At 60.8% G+C, this 22,187-nt stretch overlaps 1 protein-coding gene across 1 annotated transcript in view; it reads right to left on the bottom strand.

The window, feature by feature from the left end:
* The window catches only part of BCR (BCR activator of RhoGEF and GTPase), an 87,217-nt gene that overhangs the window by 32,829 nt on the left and 32,201 nt on the right, over nt 1-22,187 (bottom strand). The window contains exons 2-5 of the mRNA XM_070385749.1: nt 13,732-13,898; nt 5,809-5,913; nt 5,298-5,483; nt 132-239 (exon numbers count right to left, since the gene is read on the bottom strand). Of these exons, the coding sequence (XP_070241850.1) occupies nt 132-239; nt 5,298-5,483; nt 5,809-5,913; nt 13,732-13,898 (566 nt within the window). The remainder of the gene's footprint in view (nt 1-131; nt 240-5,297; nt 5,484-5,808; nt 5,914-13,731; nt 13,899-22,187) is intronic.

The raw sequence follows: 22,187 nt of genomic DNA, 5'->3' as shown, positions 1-22,187 counted from the left end.
GACCAGACCTCGGTGTGCAGTGCGTGTTCTCTGGGGTCACGGCATGCCCACGATCGCCCACGGCGCTCCACTCCCCCGGCCCCACCCAGGGAGGTGGAGGGGCACACCTCTCTGAACAGCATCACGCGTACCTCAGAGATTTCTGCAAACTGAGCATTGGCTTGACAGCACTTCTCGGCTGTTTCCATGGCAACTTCATAGTTGTCCACAAAGGCCCGGTACACACCCAGCTGGCTGGCCTGCGGGGAGGAAGGGAGAGACAGTGGGACGGGTGCCGGGCAGGAGCGGGGCAGGTGGTCTCCGACCCTCAGTGCTGGGCTCCCCTAAGCCCAGCTGCAGCAGCTGGCGCAGGGCTGCAGGGACCTCAGCTCCCCGCCCCCCGCCGCCCACCTCTTCCCCTGCCCACGCGCTGAACGCACTTCTGCTTCCAATGTGACATGTGGGGAGGTGACTCACAGCCCCAGGCAGGTAGGGGCTCTCTTCCCAGCAACCTCCTCCTCCCACCCTGTTCGTTTAAAACTGGGCCACCAGCAAATGGCTGGTGTTCCAGGATGTCAGTGAACAAAGATGAGCGTCTCCAGCAGGTGGGAGGGGGCGGCCCCTGCTCGTCCCAGCTGCAGACGCCTCGGCGGGACCCATCCCTGGCCCGACGGGCTGCACTGCTGCTGCTGCCGTTCAGTCGCTCAGTTGTGTCCGACTCTTTGCGACCCCATGGACTGCAGCATGCCAGGCCTCCCTGTCCATCACCAACTCCTGGAGTTTGCTCAAACTCATGTCCATTAAGTCGGTGATGCCATCCAACCACCTCATCCTCTGTCGTCCCCTTCTCCTCCCACCTTCAATCTTTCCCAGCATCAGGGTCTTTTCCAATGAGTCAGCTTTTCTCATCAGGTGGCTAGAGTATTTGAGCTTCAGCTTCAGCATCAGTCCTTCCAATGAATATTCAGAGTTAATTTCCTTTAGGATTGACTGGTTTGATCTCCTTGGGTCATAAAGAAGGCTGAGCACCAAAGAATTGATGCTTTCGAACCGTGGTGCTGGAGAAGACTCTTGAGGGTCCCTTGGACTGCAGGGAGATCCAACCAGCAAGGAGGGGCTACACAGCTCTGCTCCTCTACAACCTCTTCAGACATGTGAGAAATGCGCAGTTTAGCTGCCCACGGAGAAGACGGGCTCCCACTGCCCAGTTATGAGCTCCATCCAGACCTGCGATGGGGCTGAGGTGTCACTCGGCACCCTGGCAGGCGGGAAGCCTCCGCTGCCAGCTGCAAAGCAGGGGCGCTGTCCTGCTCTCGGCCAAAGGCGTTAACAGGAGGTCTCCTGCCCCAGCTCTCAGCTGAGTCAAGACTTCCAAGGTCGGGGCAGGTTTGTCTGCGGCCACCACCATCACCAGGGCCTGGGTCACCTCCAGAGGCAGGAGGGAAAGCCCAGCCTGGGCAGGTGAGGGCAGACCCCATGACCGGCTGGGTGGGTCTCCTCCACTGCAGCCCACTGGGAGCCAGAAGCCCAAGACTTCTGCTGATCCTGGCGTTTGCTCTTCGTCGAACCTAAATTTTATTTCTACGTGCATTTGCATTTGTATTGAATTTTAGGTTTCTTCAGATGGCAAGGCCAGATGCCCTCCGCACTGATCTTCTGGCCCCGCTCCCTGTGGGGGTTGCACCGAGGGTCTGGGGGCACGTGAGAAAAACAGCAGCTGGAGGAGGCCCCGCTCGGCCCTGGCCACAGCGTTCACCTGGACAAGTCGCCGCGTCCAAGACCCCAGGTCCCCCGCCACACGGTGGGACCCAGAGCCCTTTCTCCCCCGACTGCCCCGCTCACTGAGGGTCTCCCACCCAAACAAAGGCCCTGCTTCAGGCACTGTCACCACCAATCATTCAGACAGTGCGTGTGGCCGGCTAGCAGAGCACACGATAAATAAGTCAAGAAACGCGTAATGACAGGTGGCTGAAGGCAGAGCAGGGGAGAAGAGCAGGGCTACAGTAGATACTGTGGCCGGGGTGACCTCTGGGAGAGGCCACGGCTCAGCCTAGTCCTGAGGGGATGTTACTACTGAAGTGTGTCCCCTTGGAATCCCTAAGTCGAAGCCCTGAGCACGGAGAAAGTGACTGTAGCTGGAGATGGGCCTAAAGAGGTGATGGGGAGAAAATGACGCGTTACGGGACTTCCCGGGTGGTCCAGTGGTTAAAACTTCACCTTCCAGGGCAGACGGTTCACCCTCTGGTCAGGGAGCCAAGATCCTACATGCCTCGAGGCCAAAAACCCAAAACATAAAAGCAAGAGTGTAACAAATTCAATAAAGAATGTAAGAATGGTCCACATCAAAAATAATGTTTTAAAAACCATGAGGCTGTTCGAATGGGCCTGATCCAATCTGACAAGGGTCTTTAGACGAAGAAAAGATTAGGACACAGAAACAGCGGGACGACCACGTGAGGACACAGGGAAATAACAGCCATTGACACATCGAGGAGAGGCCGTGGGAGAAACCAGCCCTGCCAGCGCCTGGATCTGACTACCAGCCTCCAGAAATGGGAGGAGATAGACCTCTGTTGTTTGAACCACCTGGGCGGTAGCAACCTAAATACATCAACACAGAACCGCTTGTTGGTTACTTCTGCCCGCTCTTCCAGGAGCTCACATCTCCCACGTGGCTTTAGAGAGGTTTAGGCAACTCATGCACCAATAAGAATCCGAGCTGCACGGATAACCAGACAGATGGAGATCAGGTGCACCAATCAAAACCTGAGCTGCATGTAACCAGGTGCACCAATCAGAACGTGAGCTGCACAGGTAAGGGGACAGATGGAGACCAGCTGCACCAATCAGAACCCGAGCTGCACGGGTAGGGGGACAGATGGAGACCAGCTGCACCAATCAGAACTGGAGGTGCATGGGTAAGAGGACAGATGGAGACCAGGAGCACCAATCAGAACCCGAGCTGCACGGGTAACTGGACAGATGGAGACCAGGTGCCCGCCGTGCACCATGTGAGGCCCCAACAGGACACAGCATCAGTGCAGTGGTTAAACACAGAACCTGAATCTCTTCTGGAAAAAAATCCGACCCAAACTGGTGTACCCTTAAGAAAAATGTCAAGGTTGTGGGAGACCAGCACAGGTCAAGCAAGCGGTGCAGATGGTAAGAAACTACAGAGACCTGACGACCACATCCGGACTCAGAGGAAAACGGCCACAAAGAACAGGGCACCTAACCTGGAAGAGATCCGTAGGATCGCGTATTAATTAGCAGTATCACATCAGCATGAGCTGCCCCTGATGGAGCACTGTCCTGTGGGCTGTGGAGGAGCATGTCCTCAGCAAATACACGATGACGTACTTAGAGATAGAAGGCAGGATCAGCACTTTACTCTCAAACCATTCACCGTGTGTGTGTGTGTGTGTGTGTGTGTGTGTGTGTGTACAAAGGAGAGGGAAAAAGAGAAAGATAAAGCAAAAGAGAAAGAAAGATAAAGCAAAATGTTACAAGTGGTGCAGCCGGCACAGAGACTTCTTTGTGCGATTCTTGCAACAATTCAGGAAGTTTGAAGTGATTAGGAACCAAAAAAACTGAGCTAATAAAAATTCAGCCAGAAACAAAGCCCCAGTTGGGCAGTGATTAACCCACAGGAAGGGAGTCAAGGCAGCGGCAGGAAGGGGCTTCCCAGCAACGAGGTGTGGCTCCTGAGTTCCTGGGGAGCGATGGTACCAGGGCTGGGGCATTGTGGGCTCCTGGGGGGGGTCCCGAGACCCTCCCAGCTGGGGAGCCCAACCCCACTGTGCTAATCTGAAAGCGGTGGGGACAGGGACCCGTCCACCTGTCTGTGGGGATGCCCAGCGCCCGGCCCCGGGGGCACACAGGTGAACACACGGCACAGAGCTCCCCAGCAACCACCTCCCATGGCGGCTCCTCTTCCGTAGGGCCGCGCCTTCCCTGTCTGCCTGTTGCAGCACCTCATGCACGAAGGTAGCTCCAGGACACCAGGGAGACCAGAGCAAATGCTGCAAATTCCCGTGTTTGTCAGACTATTAAACTTTTTTAAGTTTCTGGGTGACTTAAGTGTTATTTGAGGAAGAGAGTGGTTGCGGTTTCTGCCCACAACCTGGGTCTTCAAAGATGGGGGTTTTGAGGATGGGCAGTACCGGTCTCCCTGCTCTCTGGCCCTGGGAAAGGGGTCCCAGGCGGGGAAATCTGAACCAAAGAAGCGTTCCTCCCCTTCCTGAAGCCCCGAGCAGTGGAGGGAGGGAACAGCTCACAGGAAAGCCACGCCCGAGCAGAACGCCAGGGTCTGGCATGAGCTGAGGCAGGCCAGCTGGGCGTCCGGGCGGCCCAGGAGGGCCGGGGACTGGTGCTTGGTCTCCGTGCGCTCTGGGCACTTAGAAGGGGGCCCAGCGACCTCAGCCGCCCCGGCCCACAAGGCCGGGTGCCCTCTCAGGGAAAGGGCACGCATACAGGGGGCCAGGCAACCCGGGAGCTGGGATTTCAGGTCCCTGCAGGGGGAACTCCGGTCACACGGGCCGGCCCGGCACCTGCCTTCGAGGAGTCCCGGGGCGAGGACTCGCAGCGCTGGGAGGCCGCCTCTCTGCCGGGCCGGCCACACACAAACCAGCCCTGCTGCCTCCCCACCCCGTCCACGGGATGTGCTGCGTCTCCAGGGCGCTGCGACCACCGTCCCTAACGGTAAATACGGCTCCAGGTCCTAAAACGGCTGCCACGGGAGCTGGGGCCACACAGGAGCTCTGTCCTCACCACGTCCTCAGTCAGGGATCCCCCTGGGGACCAGAGGGCTCCTCGCCCATGACCAACCTTCCCTCCCCAAACTGCCTTTCTCTCGTTCTTTAAGAAATCCTTGACTAACCCTTTAACTCAAGAGAAGTGCAGACACGCAACGAAGCTCGAGGAGTCCCGCTGTCCCACCTGCAGGGGCGGCTCCCGGCTCCCCGCCCCGTGCCCGTGCCTGGAACCTCAGTCTTGCTGCCCGGTCCGCAGCCTCTTTGTGGTCCAAAGAGGGCCCCGTCTGGAGCCTGGGAACCCTGAGCGGAACTCGGGCGGAGCCGGAAAGGACCAGAGATGTACGCGGGGTGGGCCACGGGGAGAGAGCCTGGCTTGGCGTCCTCGCCTGGGGTTTGCTGCACAGCGCCCACTCCGCGCGGCCCGCCCTGGGCGTCTGGGGCGTAAGATGCGCCTGGACTCCCCCTCCCCACCACGCCTCTGGCAGGGGGTGGGCGTCAGGCTCAGGGAGAGGCCGGGCCCGCCGCCCTCCACCCCGTCACCCCCGAGGCCCCCGGGTTCCTCACCAGCTTCTGGAAGAGGTCGCCCACGCGCTGCTGGCGGCTCCACTGCTGCACGCGGGGCAGGAGCCCGTCGTAGAAGTCCTTGTGGATCTCGTAGAGCTCAGGCACTTTGAAGAAGATGGTCTCGATCTGCTGGCTCGTCAGCACGGGCTGAGAGGTGGTGGCAGCCGCCTTCAGAGGCTTCATGGGCTGGAAGAGGGCACAGGTGGCGGGTGGTGGGGGGGTGGCAGGGGACGGGGCTCGCCACGTGCCAGGTGTGCGGCGGTCACGTGAACGCACACACGCTTCGGTTTTTAAATTTCAGCAGCCACAAAAACGTGAAGCCGGCTCAGCTGGGCACGGTGCCTCACGAGTGCACCCACCGCCCCCTCCCCCGGGGAGGGCCGACCTCTGCGGCCGAGGCCGTGTCCCGCCCTCCTGCGGGTGTTGGCGGGGATTCCAGGGGGCAGGCGGGGCTGCTCCCAGGCCTCCATGGCAGCGCTGCCCGCCGCCCGGCACCCCTCCGCCCCCTCACCAGCAGCAGCGCCTCCAGATGGCTCAGGTAAGTCTCCTCGCTAGCCAGGATGCCAGACAGGACCCATTTTCTCATCTCTGAGCCCTTTTCCAAGTCCAGCTCACTCTGCAGGACAAAAGGACAAACGTCAGGCCCGAGGGGGCGGGTGGGGGTGGCGGGGAGAGCTGTCAAGGTGGAGGAAGCCGGAGAGTGGCCCTGAAGATCAGCTTCCCGAGAAGGTTCTGGGTGGGATGAGACTCGGGAGGCCTGGGGCCCCCCCGCAGGTCAGCCCCCGGTTTCCAGTCCTTGCAACATCTGGCCAGTCATCCAGCAAAGCCGGGGGCCACCCTTGGCCTTGACGCCAGGCAACGGGCAGTGGGGAGCTGGGTGGAGCGGCAGGCGAAGCCCTCCTACGAACCTTGAGCCCGTGAGCAGAGGAGTTGAGCCCAGGGGGTGGGGGGGAGGGGCATCGGGCCCAGCACACGGCCGCCGCGGCCTCTCCGCCACAATACTCCCTGGCCCGGCACCTGCCCAGCCAGCCTCACTGGACCTCTGGACCGGCCAGGGCTGGGCAGCCCGCCTTGTGCCCAGTCACAGGGCGAGGCTGGGCTGACGCCACCTGTCCAAGGGAAACCCCGTCTCCTGGGTCCAGGGCCTTTGTCCCTTAAACCTGCTGTTCTGAGCCTGCTTTCTAGACGCTGGGACCCACATACCTGTAGGCTACAGCAAGGACCCCCTCCTCCCCACTCTGAGGTCTTTGCCTTGAACACAGAGCTGGCAGGGCCCTGGATGCAGACAAGGGGGGCCGGGTTTGGAGGCTGCAAGACGACACCGCCGCACTGGGTGTGACGGTGTTACGCCAGGGATGTGTCCCCGGCGCCCCAGAACGCGACTGTCCTCGGAGATAAGGGTCTTTAGAGACGTAATCAAGTTAACACGAGGTCAGTGGGCTGGGTCCTAGTCCAAAACGGCTGGTACGCCCTTCTAAGAAGAGATCAGGTGATCAAAAGGCACAGACTTCCAGGAACGAGCCAAGCAAGTCTTGGGGATGTACGGAACAGCTCGGTGACCGTGTGTTGCCGCTCGGGTGTGGCCGCCTCTGCGACCCCAGGGACTGCGGCCCACCAGGCTCCTCTGCCCACGGACCTTCCCTCTGAGCGGGTTGCCACAGTCAGTACCATGTCGTACACGTGAAAGTTGCTCAAAGAACAGATCTTAAGAGTTCTTAGCACACAAAACATTTATAACCAGGCGTGGTGATGGATGTTATAACCAGGCGTGGGGATGGATGTTGAGTCATGGCCGGCAATCGTTTTACAATATACACATATACCCAACCACTGCCTCGTACACCTAGGATAAACACCAAGTTATAAATCGACGCCTCGAGAAGACGAGGAGGAGGGGATTAGGACACGGACATACCCGGCCGGAAAGACGCAGGGGGGAGACGGGCATCTCTGAGCTGAGGAGAGAGGTCCCGGGAGAAACCAGCCCCCGACACCTTCACCTCAGACGTCCCGCCTCCAGAACGGGCAGAAATCAGTCTCTCTTGTTTAAGCCACACGGTCTGTAGTGGTTTATTACAGATGCCCGGAAACTGACACGGAGCATGATTCCCAAGGCAACCAAACTGCTTCTTCATCAACTTCCGGGCTGAGGTCCTCTGCCTGCTCCCTGACCGGCAGTGAGGCAGTCTGGGGTCAGGGTGGCTGTGCCCAAGGCCTGCGCCCCACCTGTCTGGGGTTTTCCTCCCTACGTCCAGCCTGTGCTGGCCGGCCCCACTGCAGCCCGAGGGTGGTGCCAGGGGGCTGAGGCCCTGTGTCCCTGTGTCCAGAGAAGAGGACACAGCCCTGCCCTTTCCGCCACTGGCTCCCCAGCCTGCAGGTGAGCAGAGACAGCCCTGTCCTTGGGTGTGCAAGCGGAGCACTGGCCGTTGGTCACTCGGGGGGACGTGACGGATGGGGCAGGTCCTGGCCTTGGCCCCGCTGACATCTGGGGCTGCAGGGTTCTCTGCTGGGTGACATCTGGGGCTGCAGGGTTCTCTGCTGGGTGCCAGGGGGGCACCCTGTGCCACACTGAACGTCAGGCAGCACTTCTGGGCTCCGTTCACTTCACCAGCAGCAAGACCCCTGCCCCCAGTTACGACAGGGCTAACGTCCGTGGGCGTCGTCACCCATCATCCCACGCCAGCGCAGGCCTCCTGGCACTCCCATCGTTGTTCAGGTGTGTCCAGCTCTTTGTGACCCCATGGACTGCAGCACGCCAGGCCTCCCTGTCTGTCACCAACTCCTGGAGCTTACTCAAACTCATGTCCATCGAGTCGGTGATGCCATCCAACCATCTCATCCTCTGTTGTCCCCTTCTCCTCCTGCCCGTAATCTTTCCCAGCATCAGGGTCTTTTCCAGTGAGTCAGTTCTTCACATCAGGTGGCCAAGGTACTAGGGCTTCCGTTTCAGCATCAATCCTTCCAGTGAACATTCAGGGCTGATTTCCTTTTGGATGGATTGGTTTGATCTCCTTTTTCTGTTGTTATAATTCCACTTGTTCATTTATTCCTGGCTGTGCTGGGTCTTCGTTGCTGTGCGGGCTCTGCTCTAGCTGTCGCCAGCAGGGGCTCCGAGTCTCTAGTTGTGCTCGGGCTTCTCACGGCAGTGGCTTCTCTTGTTGCCGAGCAGGGGCTTCAGGAGCCGCAGCCGTGAGCTCAGCAGTTCTGGCTCCCGGGCTCCAGAGCACACGCTCCACACTTGTGGTGCCAGGGCTTAGCTGCTTCGAGGCATGAGGGATCTTCGTGGATCAGGGATGAAACCCACGTCTCCAACACTGGCATGCAGTTCCTTTACCACTGACGTGCCAGGAGAGCCTGGTTTGATCTTCCTGCTGTCCAAGGGACTCTCAAGTCTTCTCCAGTACCACAATTTGAAAGCAGCAATTTTTCAATGCTCAGCCATCTTTAGGATCCAACTCTCACCATCTGTACCTGACTACTGGAAAAACCATAGCTTGGACTATACGGGCCTTTGTTGGCAAAGTAACGTCTCTGCTTTTTAATATGCTGTCTAGGTTGGTCACAGCTTCTCTTCCAAGGAACAAGGGTCTTTTAATTTCATAGCTGCAGTCACCATCTGCAGTGATTTTGGAACCCAAGAAATAAAGTGTCTATTTCCATTGTTTCCCCATTGATTTGCCATGAAGTGATGGGACCACATGCCATGATATTAGTTTTCTGAATGATGAGTTTTGTTTTTTTTTTTTTGAATGATGAGTTTTAAGCCAGCTTTTTCACTCTCCTCTCACCTTCAGCAAGAGGCTCTTTAGTTCCTCTTCACTTTCTGCCAGAGGTGGTGTCATCTACGTATCTGAGATTACTGGTATTTTTCCCAATAGTCTTGATTCCAGCTTGTGCTTCTTCCGGCCCAGGGTTTCCCATGATGTACTCTGCGTATAAGTTTAATAAGCAGGGTGACAATAAATAGCCTTGACGTACTCCTTTCCAATTTGGAACCAGTCTGTTGTTCCATGTCCAGTTCTAATTGTTGCTTCCTGACCTGCATACAGATTTCTCAGGAGGCAGGTCAGGTGGTCTGGTATTCCCATCTCTTTATGAATTTTCCAGTGTGTTGTGATCCACACAGTCAAAGGCTTTAGCGTAGCCCATAAAGTAGTATGTTTTTCTGGAACTCCCTTGCTTTTTCTATGATCCGACGGATGCTGGCAGTTTGATCTCTGGTTCCTCCACCTCTCCTAGATCCAGGCTGAGCATCTGGGAGTTCTCAGTTCACCCACTGTTGGGACTTGAAGGATTTTGAGCATCGTCTTGGTGGCCTGTGAGATGAGCGCCACTGTGTGTTCCCATAATACCTGGAACAGGACCTCCCAGGGCAGCCCCTCTGTACCCCCAGCCCCACTGGCCCTTCCCACCTGCCTGGCCTGGCGGGAGGGAGGTACTTCGTGGTGGAGAAATGGCAGATCTGACAGGAAGCACCGGGGCTGAGCCACGGGGTGGGGGTGCGGCCATCAGCCAGGCCCGCCCGCGAGCCCCACTGTCTCAGGCCCCTGCCCTCCTGCCCTGAGCCTTGGCTGCCCAGGTGCGAACTGGAGAAAAGGAGCCCAGCTCCCACTTGCCCCCGTGTCTGCTTTCTGCATCCTTGGGACTTACAGCGCATCCTGGCTGCCTGCTGGGACCACCCAGAAAGGCTGCCTGGACCACCACTCTGCTCTGGGCATCGCTGTGTGTGCACAAGCCAGGTGCTCGTGTGTGTGTGTCTCGTGCGTACACGCACGTGTGTGCTTGTATATGTACACGTGTGTTCAAGCATGCATGTGCGTGCTTGTGTATGTACACGTGTGCTCAAGCATGCATACGTGTGCTTGTGTGTATACGTACATGTGCGCTCCTGTGTACATGCACGTGTATGTGTGTGCGTGCACTCACGCGTGTGTACACGTCTGCGCTCATGTGTGTGTTCATGCGCGCGCGCACATATACGTCTCCCCCAGGTGCCTCCTGAAAGCCCGCGTGCTCATGCGTGTTCCTGTCTGTGTCTGTGTACACGTATGGGGGGTAGCCATCGGATTCTTGGCTTTCAGCCACTCTGGGGAAAGGACACCCAGGCCCCACACCACAGCCCTGTCCAGGCCATGCTGGGCAGCGGGAGCCTCCGGGCCAGGGCGCCCAGAGCCCCAGGTTCTCCACCAAGATCCACGGAATAAACCGACCAGCGAGAGGACCCAGAACCGCGGGCTGGGCCCTGGCGTGGCCACACCTTCACGAAGGTGCAAAGGTCCCTCCAGGGAACCCTCGTCCATCAGATGAGCAGGTCCCGGGGTCCAGGACCGTCCGGGCAGCCGGCTCCGGGGCCCCCAGCACCATCAGCAGAGATGTGCAGGTGGGGGGGCCCAGCCACCCCCTCTCCTCTCAGACCACGGAGGTCACGTCTCGAATGGAGGCACCCTGGGGAAGCTGCTCCCAGGGGACCCTGCTCGCACCTCCCGCCATGGCTGGGGTGAAGGCTTGTGTGCCCGGGGGAGCTGCTCCCCAGCCCTGCGGCCTGGAGAGCCGGGTGGAAAAGGACGGCGCCCCGTCCTGCTCTCTGCTCCCAGGGGCCTGGCCGGGTAAAGGAACGTGTGAGCGAGGCCCAGGGCTAGACTAGAACCTTCTCCTGAGCCTCAGAGGGGCTGGGGCAGCGGACAGGGGCCTGGGCACCGGCTACCCCACCCAGAGGCGAGAGGGTGGAGGGGACAGGCAGAGGGGGCAAAGGGCAGGGCAGGACTGCGGTGTTCACACCTGCTCTGCACACGCGCAGGCTCTGGGAAGGGTGTGTGCAGGCGCCCGGGACACGGAGAGGGCAGGAGGAAGCTGGAGGAAAGAGGCCTCCACTGCCCGGGAGCGGGAGGGGAAGACAACACAAGCCCTGTGGCCAAGAAAGCAAAAAAAAAAACCACCCCCAGTGTGACAACAAGGTCGGGGAGCGGAGGGAGGGAGCCAGGGGAGCAGAGGGGCAGCCCGCCAGCCAGCTGCCAGGCCCAGAGCTGCAGGGCCCCCACCCCAACCCCGGGGCAGTCACGGCCTGCTGGCCAGCGCGGCTGCAGAACAAAGGCTACCCCCTCCCAGGACGGCAGCTGGGGTGACGCCTGGACGCTCGTCTGCACCCCGGACGCGCTGGCCGGAGGCCCTGGTCCGGGCTCCCCGGGAGCCTGCTCGAGGGGCTGACGAACGTGTAACCTCGCTGTCCCTCGCGGAGACGAGGGACGTGTGTCCACTGGCACTCGCCCGGGACTTGGGTCCCCAGCTGGCACTGCACAGTCGTCGTTCCAGGGAAACGCAGACACGCCCAGCGGCCCCTCTGAGGATGAGCACCGGGAGGGAGGTGCTCACTGATGCTCTGCGCCGGGACAGCCTCCTTGGGTCACAGGACCCACCCTACTGCCCACCTGGCTCCTCCCCCAGTGCCCCGGGCAACTCCCCGGGAACCCCTACTCACCCTGCGGGCATGTGTTCCTGGAGCTGACCTGCACCCCCAGTAGGCCAGCGAACCCCCGCATCGCCATGGGTCCCCAGGAAGGTCCTCCTGACCCCCCACTACCCGCCACCCTGAAAGGGCCCAGGCTTGGCGGCCCCCACCCTGGAGGGGCGGGATTGAGGGGAACGGGCAGGCACCCTGGCCCTGGCAGATGGGGGATCGGGCGACCGCAAGACCACAGCGCTTCCTGTGGGCGCCAGGAAGCCCCAGCCGCATCGTCCTCAGACCCACAATCAGAGACGAAAGAGGGAAGTGTCCCTGCGTGGCCAACAGGGCCCCAGAAAGCCAGAGCTCTCTGCCGGTCTCCAGGGCCTCGAGCCCTGGACCACGGGGCTTCCAGAACAAAACCACGCATGCCTCATCCGGTCCCGTCCCCGTCTCCCCCAGGTGCCACCTGAAAGCCCCCTGGGCCAGGTGCCCGCTTGGGGCTGGAGCCCCCGGGCCCGACAAGCAGGTGCAGCCTTCTCGCCGCGCATGTAAGGCGAGACGAGTCTGAGGGCTCCTGGTCTGGACAGGCTCCCCAGCAGGTGGGCCCCCCAACTGGGGGTAAATGGTGGGGGGCACAACCCCAAGTCAGCATGCTGGGGGCCTGAGGGCAGGGGCCCGGGCAGGGGCGGGAGGTCATGTGCCAGGGGAAGACAGCCCTCAGGGACCACAGACAGACAGGGAGGACCGTCCCGAGTCCAGGGATCGGCCGTTAGGATGCTCGTCTGTCCCAAGTCACACCCGCAAGGCAGGGTGAGAGAGGAGACCTCACGAAGGGCAGGGCAGGGGCCGAATGGCTGAGCTGAGGGCGGGGAAGGCTTCAGAGCCGCCACGGTGTGGCCTCGAGCAAGTCACTCTGCCCCTCTGAACCTCGGTCTCTTCGTCTACGGAACGCCGGGGCTGGCCATGTGGGTAAGCCGCACCAGGCAGGCATGCGTTCACACGGGCGCCCACCTACCGCCCCCGTTTCAGGGGGAGAAGCCTGCCCGGCAGGGGGAAAGCCAAAGTGTCAGTGGTTCAATCACGTCTGGACTCTTTTGCGACCCCACGGACCGCAGTCCGCCAGACTCCCCCACCTGTGGGATTCTCCAGGCAAGAATCCTGGAACGCGTGGCCATTTCCCGTCTCCAGGGGAATCTTCCCGACCCAGGGACTGAACCCAGGTCTCCTGCACTGCAGGCAGATGTTTTTACCGTCTAGACTGGCAGGGAAGCCAGAAATCACAGAAGCCAAAGGAAAACGGCAGTCCTGAGTGAAGGCGCCGGCCCCACAGGGGGGCCGCGTGGTGAGGAGATGTGGTTCCAGCCACGGGGGAAACCTCAGCCCTCGCTCTCATTGCTAAATCCGGGGTGGAGACGCCCCAGAAACAAGCTGAGTGGGAGGAGGGAGGTGTCGGTCATCGGGGGCAACACCCGCGCTCAGCCCAGCAGGGTGGGCCTGGGACGTCAAGCGGGTGCCCGGCTGGGCCCTGACGCCCCTCGGGGGCGCCGGCCTGAGGCGTGAGGCCACGAGGACCGGGAGTCAGGCCTTCACGGCCACTGCCCGCGAGGGAGGGCACTAGGGTGGTGCCAGCTTCCGCTCGCCACGGATCTCGGGGCCTCAGTTCCATCGCAGAGCAGAGGGGATGGCGGGAGGGTCACTAAAGACGGGCAGGCCCCCAGAGAAAGACCCCAGAGAGCGGGTGAGCCATCTCAGCAGCTCCTTGGGCAAGAGGGGGGGCTAGTGTGCTGGGGGGGGGCCTGGACCCGACCCACCATGCACCCTGCCGGCCGAGACAGAGCCCCGGGACCCCCGTGTCCGCCCTCCGCCCCCTGGGACCCCCGCGTCCGCCCTCCACGCCCGCCCCCCCGCCCCATGCACCCAGATCCGGGACGAGGGCCTCAGGGAGACTGGACCCTCGGCGGCCCCCTCTCCCACCCTCCCGCCCCGACTCACCGCTCTGCTGGGCTCCGCCGCATCCCTGCCACCCCGGGCCTTGCTGCTGAGGTGGGGCGAGGAGGCAGGCGAGTCGTCGATGTAGGGCAGCCCGTCCTGGGGCCGGCGCGGCTCCTCCGCCCGATCCGAGGCACAGCTGAACCCCGGTGGCGTCCCGAACAACGCATCTGCAAGTGCAGAGAAGCAGGGGCGTCAGAGGCAGGGAGGGGCCGAGGGCTGTCAGCCTGGGGGGGTGGCACCCCACCCCTCCCCTGCGGGCCTGGAACAGGGTGAGGGGCTGAGGGCGGTTGGCCTGGGGGGCTGGGGGCACCCCACCTGTCCCCTGCGGCCTGGAACAGGGGCCTCGTAGAGCCGGACCTCACCTTCACAGCTGACTCTGCAGGTGGGCGGGGTGGGGCGCCCCCTCCCCACACGTGAGGCTGGGCCTTTGATCCCCGCAGGTGGGGGCAGTGGGGCCTGAAGGGTGGACCCCAAACGCTAGAGTCCTGCTGTCCAGGGACGTCTTTAAGCCCCATCTGGGGGGATCCTAAGTGACCCCACCGACCCAGGTGCAAGGCCAGGAGACAGGCTGTGCCCCCCTGCCCCCCAGCTGAGAGTCCCCACGAGCAGAGCGTGGCTTGTCCTACAGCAAGCTCTCCCCAAATTGGGGAGGGGGCGGTACCTGACCACAGAGCCGACACCCTGTTCCTTCAGGCGCCAGTCAGCGCTCCCCACACCCCGCCCCCATGGATCACAGGCCACATGGGCTCCAGAGCCCGCTTCCCAGAGCCGTTCTTACCGAGCGGACTCCCTGGCTGGGCCATCAGCCCGCAAGGGCCCGGCCCGTTCCAGCCTCACGTCACGGCCGCCCGTCCACTCCTCCTTTCAAAGGGCGCCCGGGCCTTCCAAGAGGTCATCCCAACGGGGCTCGGTCACGTCACCGTGACGCACACACTGGCAGCCCAAGGTGACGGCACAGGCGGCCTCCGGGGCGGTCAGCCCCCAGCTGGCAACACCTTCCGGCACCAAATGTTCTGCGTGCTGGCGGCACCTAGACCGACCCGGCCAGGTGGGGCCCAGTGCCTGGCACCGGCTTTCCAGAGCCTACTAGAGCAGAGGACAGGCCTCACTGCCTTCCACCGGTGCCGTGGGGACGAGCTGCAGGCCGAGACGGGCCACCAAGCTGCGGGCGCCTGCAGGCCAAAGTCCCTACTCCCTGCCCCGCCCCTGCCTCGCCCCACCCCTCCAGCTCTGCTCCCGGAAGGTCACCGTCCTCCAACAGGGGCCCTCAGCCCTGGCTACCCGCCAGCATCACCCAGGGGCTCAGAAAGCGTACCCCAGGCGGGCCCCACACCTACTGACCGAGTCGGGGGTGGCCTGGGCCCCGGTGGCTGCGAAGGACCCCCGGGGGGCTCCAGCCAGGGCAGAGAGCCTGCCCTGCCGCCCCCCGGCCCGGCGCTGCGCCTGGGGCCCTGGGGTCTGCACTCGGGGGCCCGTCACCAAGGCCAGGCTGGGCTCTGCCTGTGGGTCCACAGGAGGGTCCCGGTCGTCAGGCCGCTTCTGGGGCGAGAGCCGCAGAGGACGCTGCAGGCTGCACCAAGGCACCCTGGGCCTCTTAATCCACCATCTGAGGCGCTTAAGGGACCAAGATCACTGCGCTGGGTGTCACCCTCCGGCCCTTGGACTTTAGGGTCTCAATTTTTATTATTTTTGGCCGCACATCACAGCATGTGGGATCGTAGTTCAGCGACCGGGGATGGAACCCACGCCTCCTGCACTGGGAGATGGGAGTCTTAACCACGAGGCCACCAGGGAAGCCCCTGGACGGTGGGTTCTGTACCGTCCTGAGGGGGCAGCCCAAGGCCACAGTCAAGCACTGCCTCCTGAGAAGACCCAAAGGCCCAGCTAGCTCTCACTCAGCGTTCCTGAGGATGGCGGGGTGGGGGGGCACCAAAGGCCCAGCTAGCTCTCACTCAGCGTTCCTGAGGACGGGGGGGGCGGGGGGCACCAAAGGCCCAGCTAGCTCTCAGTCAGCGTTCCTGAGGATGGCGGGGTGGGGGGGCACCAAAGGCCCAGCTAGCTCTCACTCAGCGTTCTTGAGGACGGGGGCGGGGGCACCAAAGGCCCAGCTAGCTCTCACTCAGCGTTCTTGAGGACGGGGCGGGGCAGGGGCAGGGGGCACAGAACCCTGGTCCACACCCACCCCCCAAACAAGTCTGATCCTGCGTTCCTCTTCTTTCTGGAATCACATTTTTTTTTTTTTAAGGAAAATAAATGTCCTCCAGCGGGGGGGCGGGGAGGAAGGTCGCAGACTCGAGAGGCTCCGGTTCCACCCAGGTGGCAACACAGCTGAGACAGCGCCGGTCACCCAAGCCATCCGCGTCTCAGGTTTGCTGACTTGAAACTGGGCCCAGAAACTAGACCACGGACAGAGCCTGCCTGGCGCTGAAACGTCCCTGTCGCCCAGCCCTCCCCGCTAGCGCAGAATGGCCAGCGTCCACACGTCCCAAGAAACCTTCAGCTTTTCTTTTTTTTTTTAACAACCATGTTGTAAAAAGTTACCATATTCCTTCCTTTTGTGGAAGAACATGACCCGAGAGCGTCACCTGATTTCCAGGCCTGTGAACGCATTGAGCTCACGTCCCAGGTCAAGTCAACACCGAATCCCCAGTGAGAACCTCGGGATATCAGGGTCAGGCTTGGGACCCCAGGGCTCACCCTCGAGAACCGCAAGTGTTCACATGTGTGACTTGCTCACGTGCTGGTTCCACAACAGCATCAGGGCTAAAGCCCGGTGTAAACCGAAGTCCTCGGTGAGGGGCCGCTGGCCCGTGTCAAGAGGGGCTGGCTGTCGGCGCTGCCGTGGAAGCTTCGCCCGGCCAGGCCAGTCCGAGGGGCCAGGTCTGCAGCCAGACGCCAGGGGTCACAAGGTGGTGCCCTGGAAACTGAAAACCCAGCCGTCTCCCCACTCTGCACACATCTCCCCAGTGGACACTGGTTAAGGGAAGCAGTGCCATCAAGCCTCGGTCGTGGCCAGCCGGCCACCCCTTGTGTCCTCAGCCAAGGGCTCAGTCTGCCGCCCTGCTCATCTGGACTTGACACCCCTCATTTTGATGACTGCCCCTCCCCACCCCGTCCCAGGCTGTTCTGATGCAAGCGTATCACAGGAGGAAAGCCCCTCGCCCCCGCCTCCTGCTTCTAAGCAACACGCGGGACCTGTCTTCCTCTCGCTCTGCAGCTTCCACACCCGACATCCCCCCGTCTTGAGTGTAAGGCACGATTCGGGATGAGAAAGGCCGCTGTCTGCCCAGAACCACAGCAGAGCGAGACGCAAGGCATGCCCTCCACTCCTCCGACTCCTGCGATCCCCTGGACTGTAACTCGCCAGGCTCCTCTGTTCATGGGGTTTCCAGACAAGAATAACTGCAGTGGGTTGTCATTCCCTCTTCCAGGGGGATCTTCCCGACCCAGGGATCGAACCGAACGAACCGGTGTCTCCTGCATTGACAGGCGGATTCTTTACCACTGAGCCACCAGGCAAGAGAGGAGGCTCAGCTGAACAGCTCACAGTGGGGAGGGGAGGAGGAGGGACGGAGTGGGGCTGAGTCACAGCTCCGGCTGAGTGTGGAAAAGCTGAGTGTGGAAAAGCGTTTACACAGTGAAACCTGAAACCTCCTCTGCAGGCAAGCAGCCCAGCACTCTGCGCATCTACAATCCATTCTGACGCCTGGAGAAAAGGCAGCCTCCCTCCCCACCCCACAGAAAAGGCAAAGGAGTAAGTCCGGGGGGTGCCAAGTTCACGTCCCCTTCTTACACCTGAAGGGCAACACTGGTTTTAAAAAAAAAAAAAAAGTCCTTCAAAACGTCACACACAGAACACCTACAGGATCTAGCAACCCCGCTTCCGGGTATGGACTAGGAGGAATTCAAAGGAGGGTCACGCCCAGGTATCTGCAGGCCCACATTCACAGCGGCCAAATGGGCGGGAGCACATGCCTGCCCGCTGAGGGACGACAGACACAGGATTCAAAGCGGACACCACTCGGCCTTAGAAAGGAAGGCTGTCCAGCGCCGGCAGCAACGCGGCTGAGTGACTCCGGCCAGGCCCGGAAAGGCAGGTTTACCCTCTGACCGCATTGCTCTTGTTCAGTCGCTCAGTCGTGTCTGACTCTTCGGGACCCCGTGAACTGCAGCGTCTGTTAATTTCATGGCTGCCGTCCACGGGGTCGCAAAGAGTCGGACACAACTGAGCGACTGAACTAACGGGCTGAACTGCAGCACACCAGGCCTCCCTGTCCTTCACCATCTCCCAGAGCTTGCTCAAACTCATGTCCATTGAGTCGGTGATGCCATCCAGCCATCTCATCCTCTGTCGTCCCCTTCTCCTCCCGCCTTCAATCTTTCCCAGCATCAGAGTCTTTTCCAATGAGTCAGCTCTCTGCATCAGGTGGCCAAAGTATTGGAGTTTCAGCTTCAGCATCAGTCCTTCCAATGAACACCCAGGACTGATCTCCTTTAGGATGAACTGGTTGGATCTCCTCGCAGTCAAAGGGACTCTCAAGAGTCTTCTCCAACACCACAGTTCAAAAGCATCAATTCTTCAGTGCTCACTCTATGAGGTCCCCAAACAAACTTGTATACACAGAACAAGGAACAGGGGTTACCAGGGCGGCAGTTAGAAGGGAATGGAGCGATATAGTTTAACAGGGTGAAGTCTGGTTCAGGAAGAAGACGACTCCTGGAGCTGGACAGCGGGGACGGCTGCACAGCGATGAGAATGTGCCTCGTGCCTCCGTGCTGGACACGCACAAGGACTCAAACGGCACACTTGACTGTAGGCACGCACTCCTGGGGCTCCCTCCTGCCAGTGGAGGAGACGCGAGACCCGGGTTCCAGCCCCGGGTGGGGAAGATCCCCTGGAGGAGGAAATGGCAACCCACTCCAGTGTTCTTGCCGTGAAAATTCCATGGACAGAGGAGCCTGTGAGGCTACATGCAGTCCACGGGGTGCAAAGAGTCGGACACGACCGAGCGCACACACAGATACACACATGCCTAAGGGCCCTGCCGCCCTGCCCATCCCCCTGGCGATGTCGGGGGAGCGGACCAGAGGGGCCTCATCTCTAGCAGCCCATCGGCAATCACAGCCAAAACTAGCACGGAACGGGGGGTGAAGTCAGTCAGAAAGAGAGAAACAAGTATCGCAGACACATGGAATCTAGAAAAAGGGCACAGATTAAGTTCTTGGCAAAGCAGAAATAAGAGTTACAGACGTTTACAGAACAAACCTGTGGTTACCAAGGGGGCGGGGGGCAGGCTGGGAGACTGGGACTGACATATACACGCCATGGCCTCTTAGACACAAACCCAACAAGGCAGCACAGAGAACCCTACCCAGGAGTCTGTGATGACCTACATGGGGAGAGAATCTAAAAAACAGCGGATATTTATGTATAACTGATTCACTTTGCTGGGCAGCAGGAACCTAACAGTGTAAAGCAGCCGCACTACAGTAGAAACTAAAAAGAAATCAGCAGAAAATGAGCACAGAATCGAAACATCCAAGGGGGTGCTGCCTGAGCGGCGGAGAGAGGCCTGGGTGAGGGACATCGGGGCTCCAGGACACCCCCAACCTGTGAGCTCCTTCAACAATAAAGACGATGAAGGGAAGGCTGGGCCTTCTCTGTAGAGCAGATCCGGGCGTCACACAGCCCCACTGTCTCCACTGGGCTTGCATGCCCCGCGCCCCACGCACACCCCCCACCTGGGCTGGGTGCGATCCCTGCGCGAGGGCAGGACCTGGTCCATCGCAGACCACTCCCGGGAACCGCCCAGCACGTGCCTGCAGCCCTCAGATGCTGCGCCCCCTGGCCTGAGACAGCCCGGCTACAGCTGCCCGGGAAGCACCAGCAGCCCCAGGAACTTCGACATGCCCCTCCCCATTTCCACATGGAGCGAGACCCCTTCTGAAGCCTCTGCCCGGCCCCCTGGGAACCCCACCGCAGAGTTCCGCGGGAACGTGCAAAACGGAGCTCGGACCATGGCCATTCGTGTCCTGGGGGCGGACGAGCAAGGCGGGGGGCCTCCTGGACCCGACGTGCCTGGAGCGTCCCCAGCTCCAGCCTGGGTCGCCTGGCGGCCTCCGGATCCCAGCCTAGGTCCCGCCCTCAGGCCAACGCGCCACCGGGGGCGAGTCCGCGGGTTGGCGGCCCTCGGTTGGGGGAGCAAAGGTCCGTGGCCTTCCTGCCCAGAACACACCAGGGAAGGAGAGAGTGCGGGGAGCGGCCCAGCTGATAAGACACGCCCCCGGGGTCAGGAAGACACAAGGGCTGGGGTGTGCAGCAGGAAGACCCCAGCCAGGACGTGTTTATTTACAAAGGTAAAAGCACCTCAGACGGCCGCTTCCTTCCGGCGGTCAGCTCAGAGAACCGCTCCACCAGGCCCCCTCAGGCTTCCGCCCTCCCTGCCCAGCCCCACACCCCGCGGTCCTGGCCCCTGGCCCAGCCCAGTGCTGGCGGTGCTGGGCTGGGTACTCTCGACGCTCGTATTCCCGGTGGCTAGCGGTGGGGCGGGGGCCCTGCAAGGTCGGCTCGCTCCTCTGAGAGAGGCTCAGAACGCTGGGGTGTGGGGGGTCAGGGGCCCACAGTCCCCACGGGACAGAGCTGGCCCTGGACCCACAGTCATCCTCTGCTTTGAGCCCTCCTGGGGGCTCGGTGGTCAGGAACCCGCCTGCAGTGCAGGAGACTCGGGTTCCATCCCTGGGTGGGGGAGCTCCTCTAGAGGAGGGAATGGCTCCCCTACTCCAGTGTTCTTGCCTGGGAAAGCCCATGGACAGAGGAGCCTGGCGGGCTACAGCAGCCCATGGGGTCGCAGAGTCAGACACGACTGACCGACTCAGCAGCAGCAGCAACCCGCTGTCCCATGCGCTGAGAGCAGATTCGGGGTCCAGGCTGGCTCCTGTATTTGTGGCAGCGCCTGGAGCACAGTCAGGGAATGCCTGTGCTGCTCAGGAAAGTAAGTTTTCCAAACAGTGGAAAACTCTCACATCTTTGATGTAACAAGTGGGTATTTTTGCAAAATTCCCGCTGACCTTTGCCCTACACTGCCTCTGGGCCAAGCACAGGGCTGGCCACTCATATCAGCTCCTTGAATCCCCCCCCACCTCCGTCCCCTTAGGAGGCAGGAACTTCCAGACGCCTGTTTTTCAGACGGGGACACTGAGTCCCAGAGAGAGAGGAACTGCGTCCGGGTCTGTCTGTGTGAGCTGCCCAGTTCAGTCAACTTACAAACACTTCAAAGCAAAGGCATTTTTCAAAAGCCAAAGTGGCAGCCACGTGACTCTGTGATTCTCGTCCTGGGCATGTGTAACGTCCTGGGTATGTGTAACTCAGGTGAAAGCAGGCGCCCAAACCGAAACTTACTACCAGAACATGCACCCGGTCTTTCGCAACATTTCCAGAACAATCAGAATGTAAAACAACACAGGCATCCATCAGCGGATGAATGGGTCAGGAAGGACCAGTCAGAAGCCTGGGGCGTGCGCGCGCACCCTCTGCCTTATGAGATGGAGACCACCGAGACGCTGTAGAGCAGACCCGACTCAATGTTCTGGAGATCACCGAGACCTGCTGTAGAGCACAGACTCGACCCAATGTTCCGTGACAAGGTGGACGAGCAAAGGACCCGAAAGAGTACACAGGGACGTCCCGAGTGGGAAAGAACCCGCCTGCCAACGCAGCAGACGCGGGTTTGAGCCCTGACCCAGGAGAGCCCACAGGCCTCAGAGCAGCCACGCCCGTGGGTCACAACCACAGGGCCGTGCCCTGTGACGAGAAGCTGCCGCAAGGAGAAGGCTGCGCGCCAGAGGAGCCCGGCTCACCCCACCAGAGAAGAGCTCACGCTCGGCAACGAAGCCCCAGCACCGCCAGAGCAAGGGACGGATTCGATTATAAACCAGAATAAACAAGTACAAGCTCAGCCGAGTCGCCTCTGTGGTACGCCCGGGACTGACACGACCTCGTAAATCGACGACGTGAGAGCGCCAGTCGCTCCGTCGCCTCTGACTCTTCCCGACCCCGGGGGCTGCAGCCCGCCAGGCTCCTCTGTCCATGCGATTCTCCAGGCAAGAATTCTGGACTGGGTTGCCATTTTCTTCTCCAGGGGATCTTCCCGACCCAGGGATCAAACCCACATCGCAGGCAGATTCTGTACCGTCTGCCATCTTCACTTTAAATCAATCATACTCTAGTAAAAACAGAACAAAAAAAACCCCGACTTGTTGATAAATACATGGACATACCAAAGTGGTCTATCCACAGAAAGGAAGATTATTGGCTTAGGAAGACCACAGCGTGGATGAACCTCCCCAGCTTTATGGCAGGAAGTGAAGGTCGCTCAGTCGTGTCTGGCTCTTTGGGAGCCTGTGCCCTGTACAGTCCATGGCACTCTCCAGGCCAGACCACTGGAGTGGGTAGCCTC

The sequence above is a fragment of the Bos mutus genome, chromosome 17 (assembly GCF_027580195.1).
Source record: "Bos mutus isolate GX-2022 chromosome 17, NWIPB_WYAK_1.1, whole genome shotgun sequence".
In the NCBI taxonomy this organism is placed as follows: Eukaryota; Metazoa; Chordata; class Mammalia; order Artiodactyla; family Bovidae; genus Bos; species Bos mutus.
The sequence above is the reverse complement of the archived record's forward strand: the minus strand, read 5'-3'. Positions and strand labels throughout refer to the sequence as shown.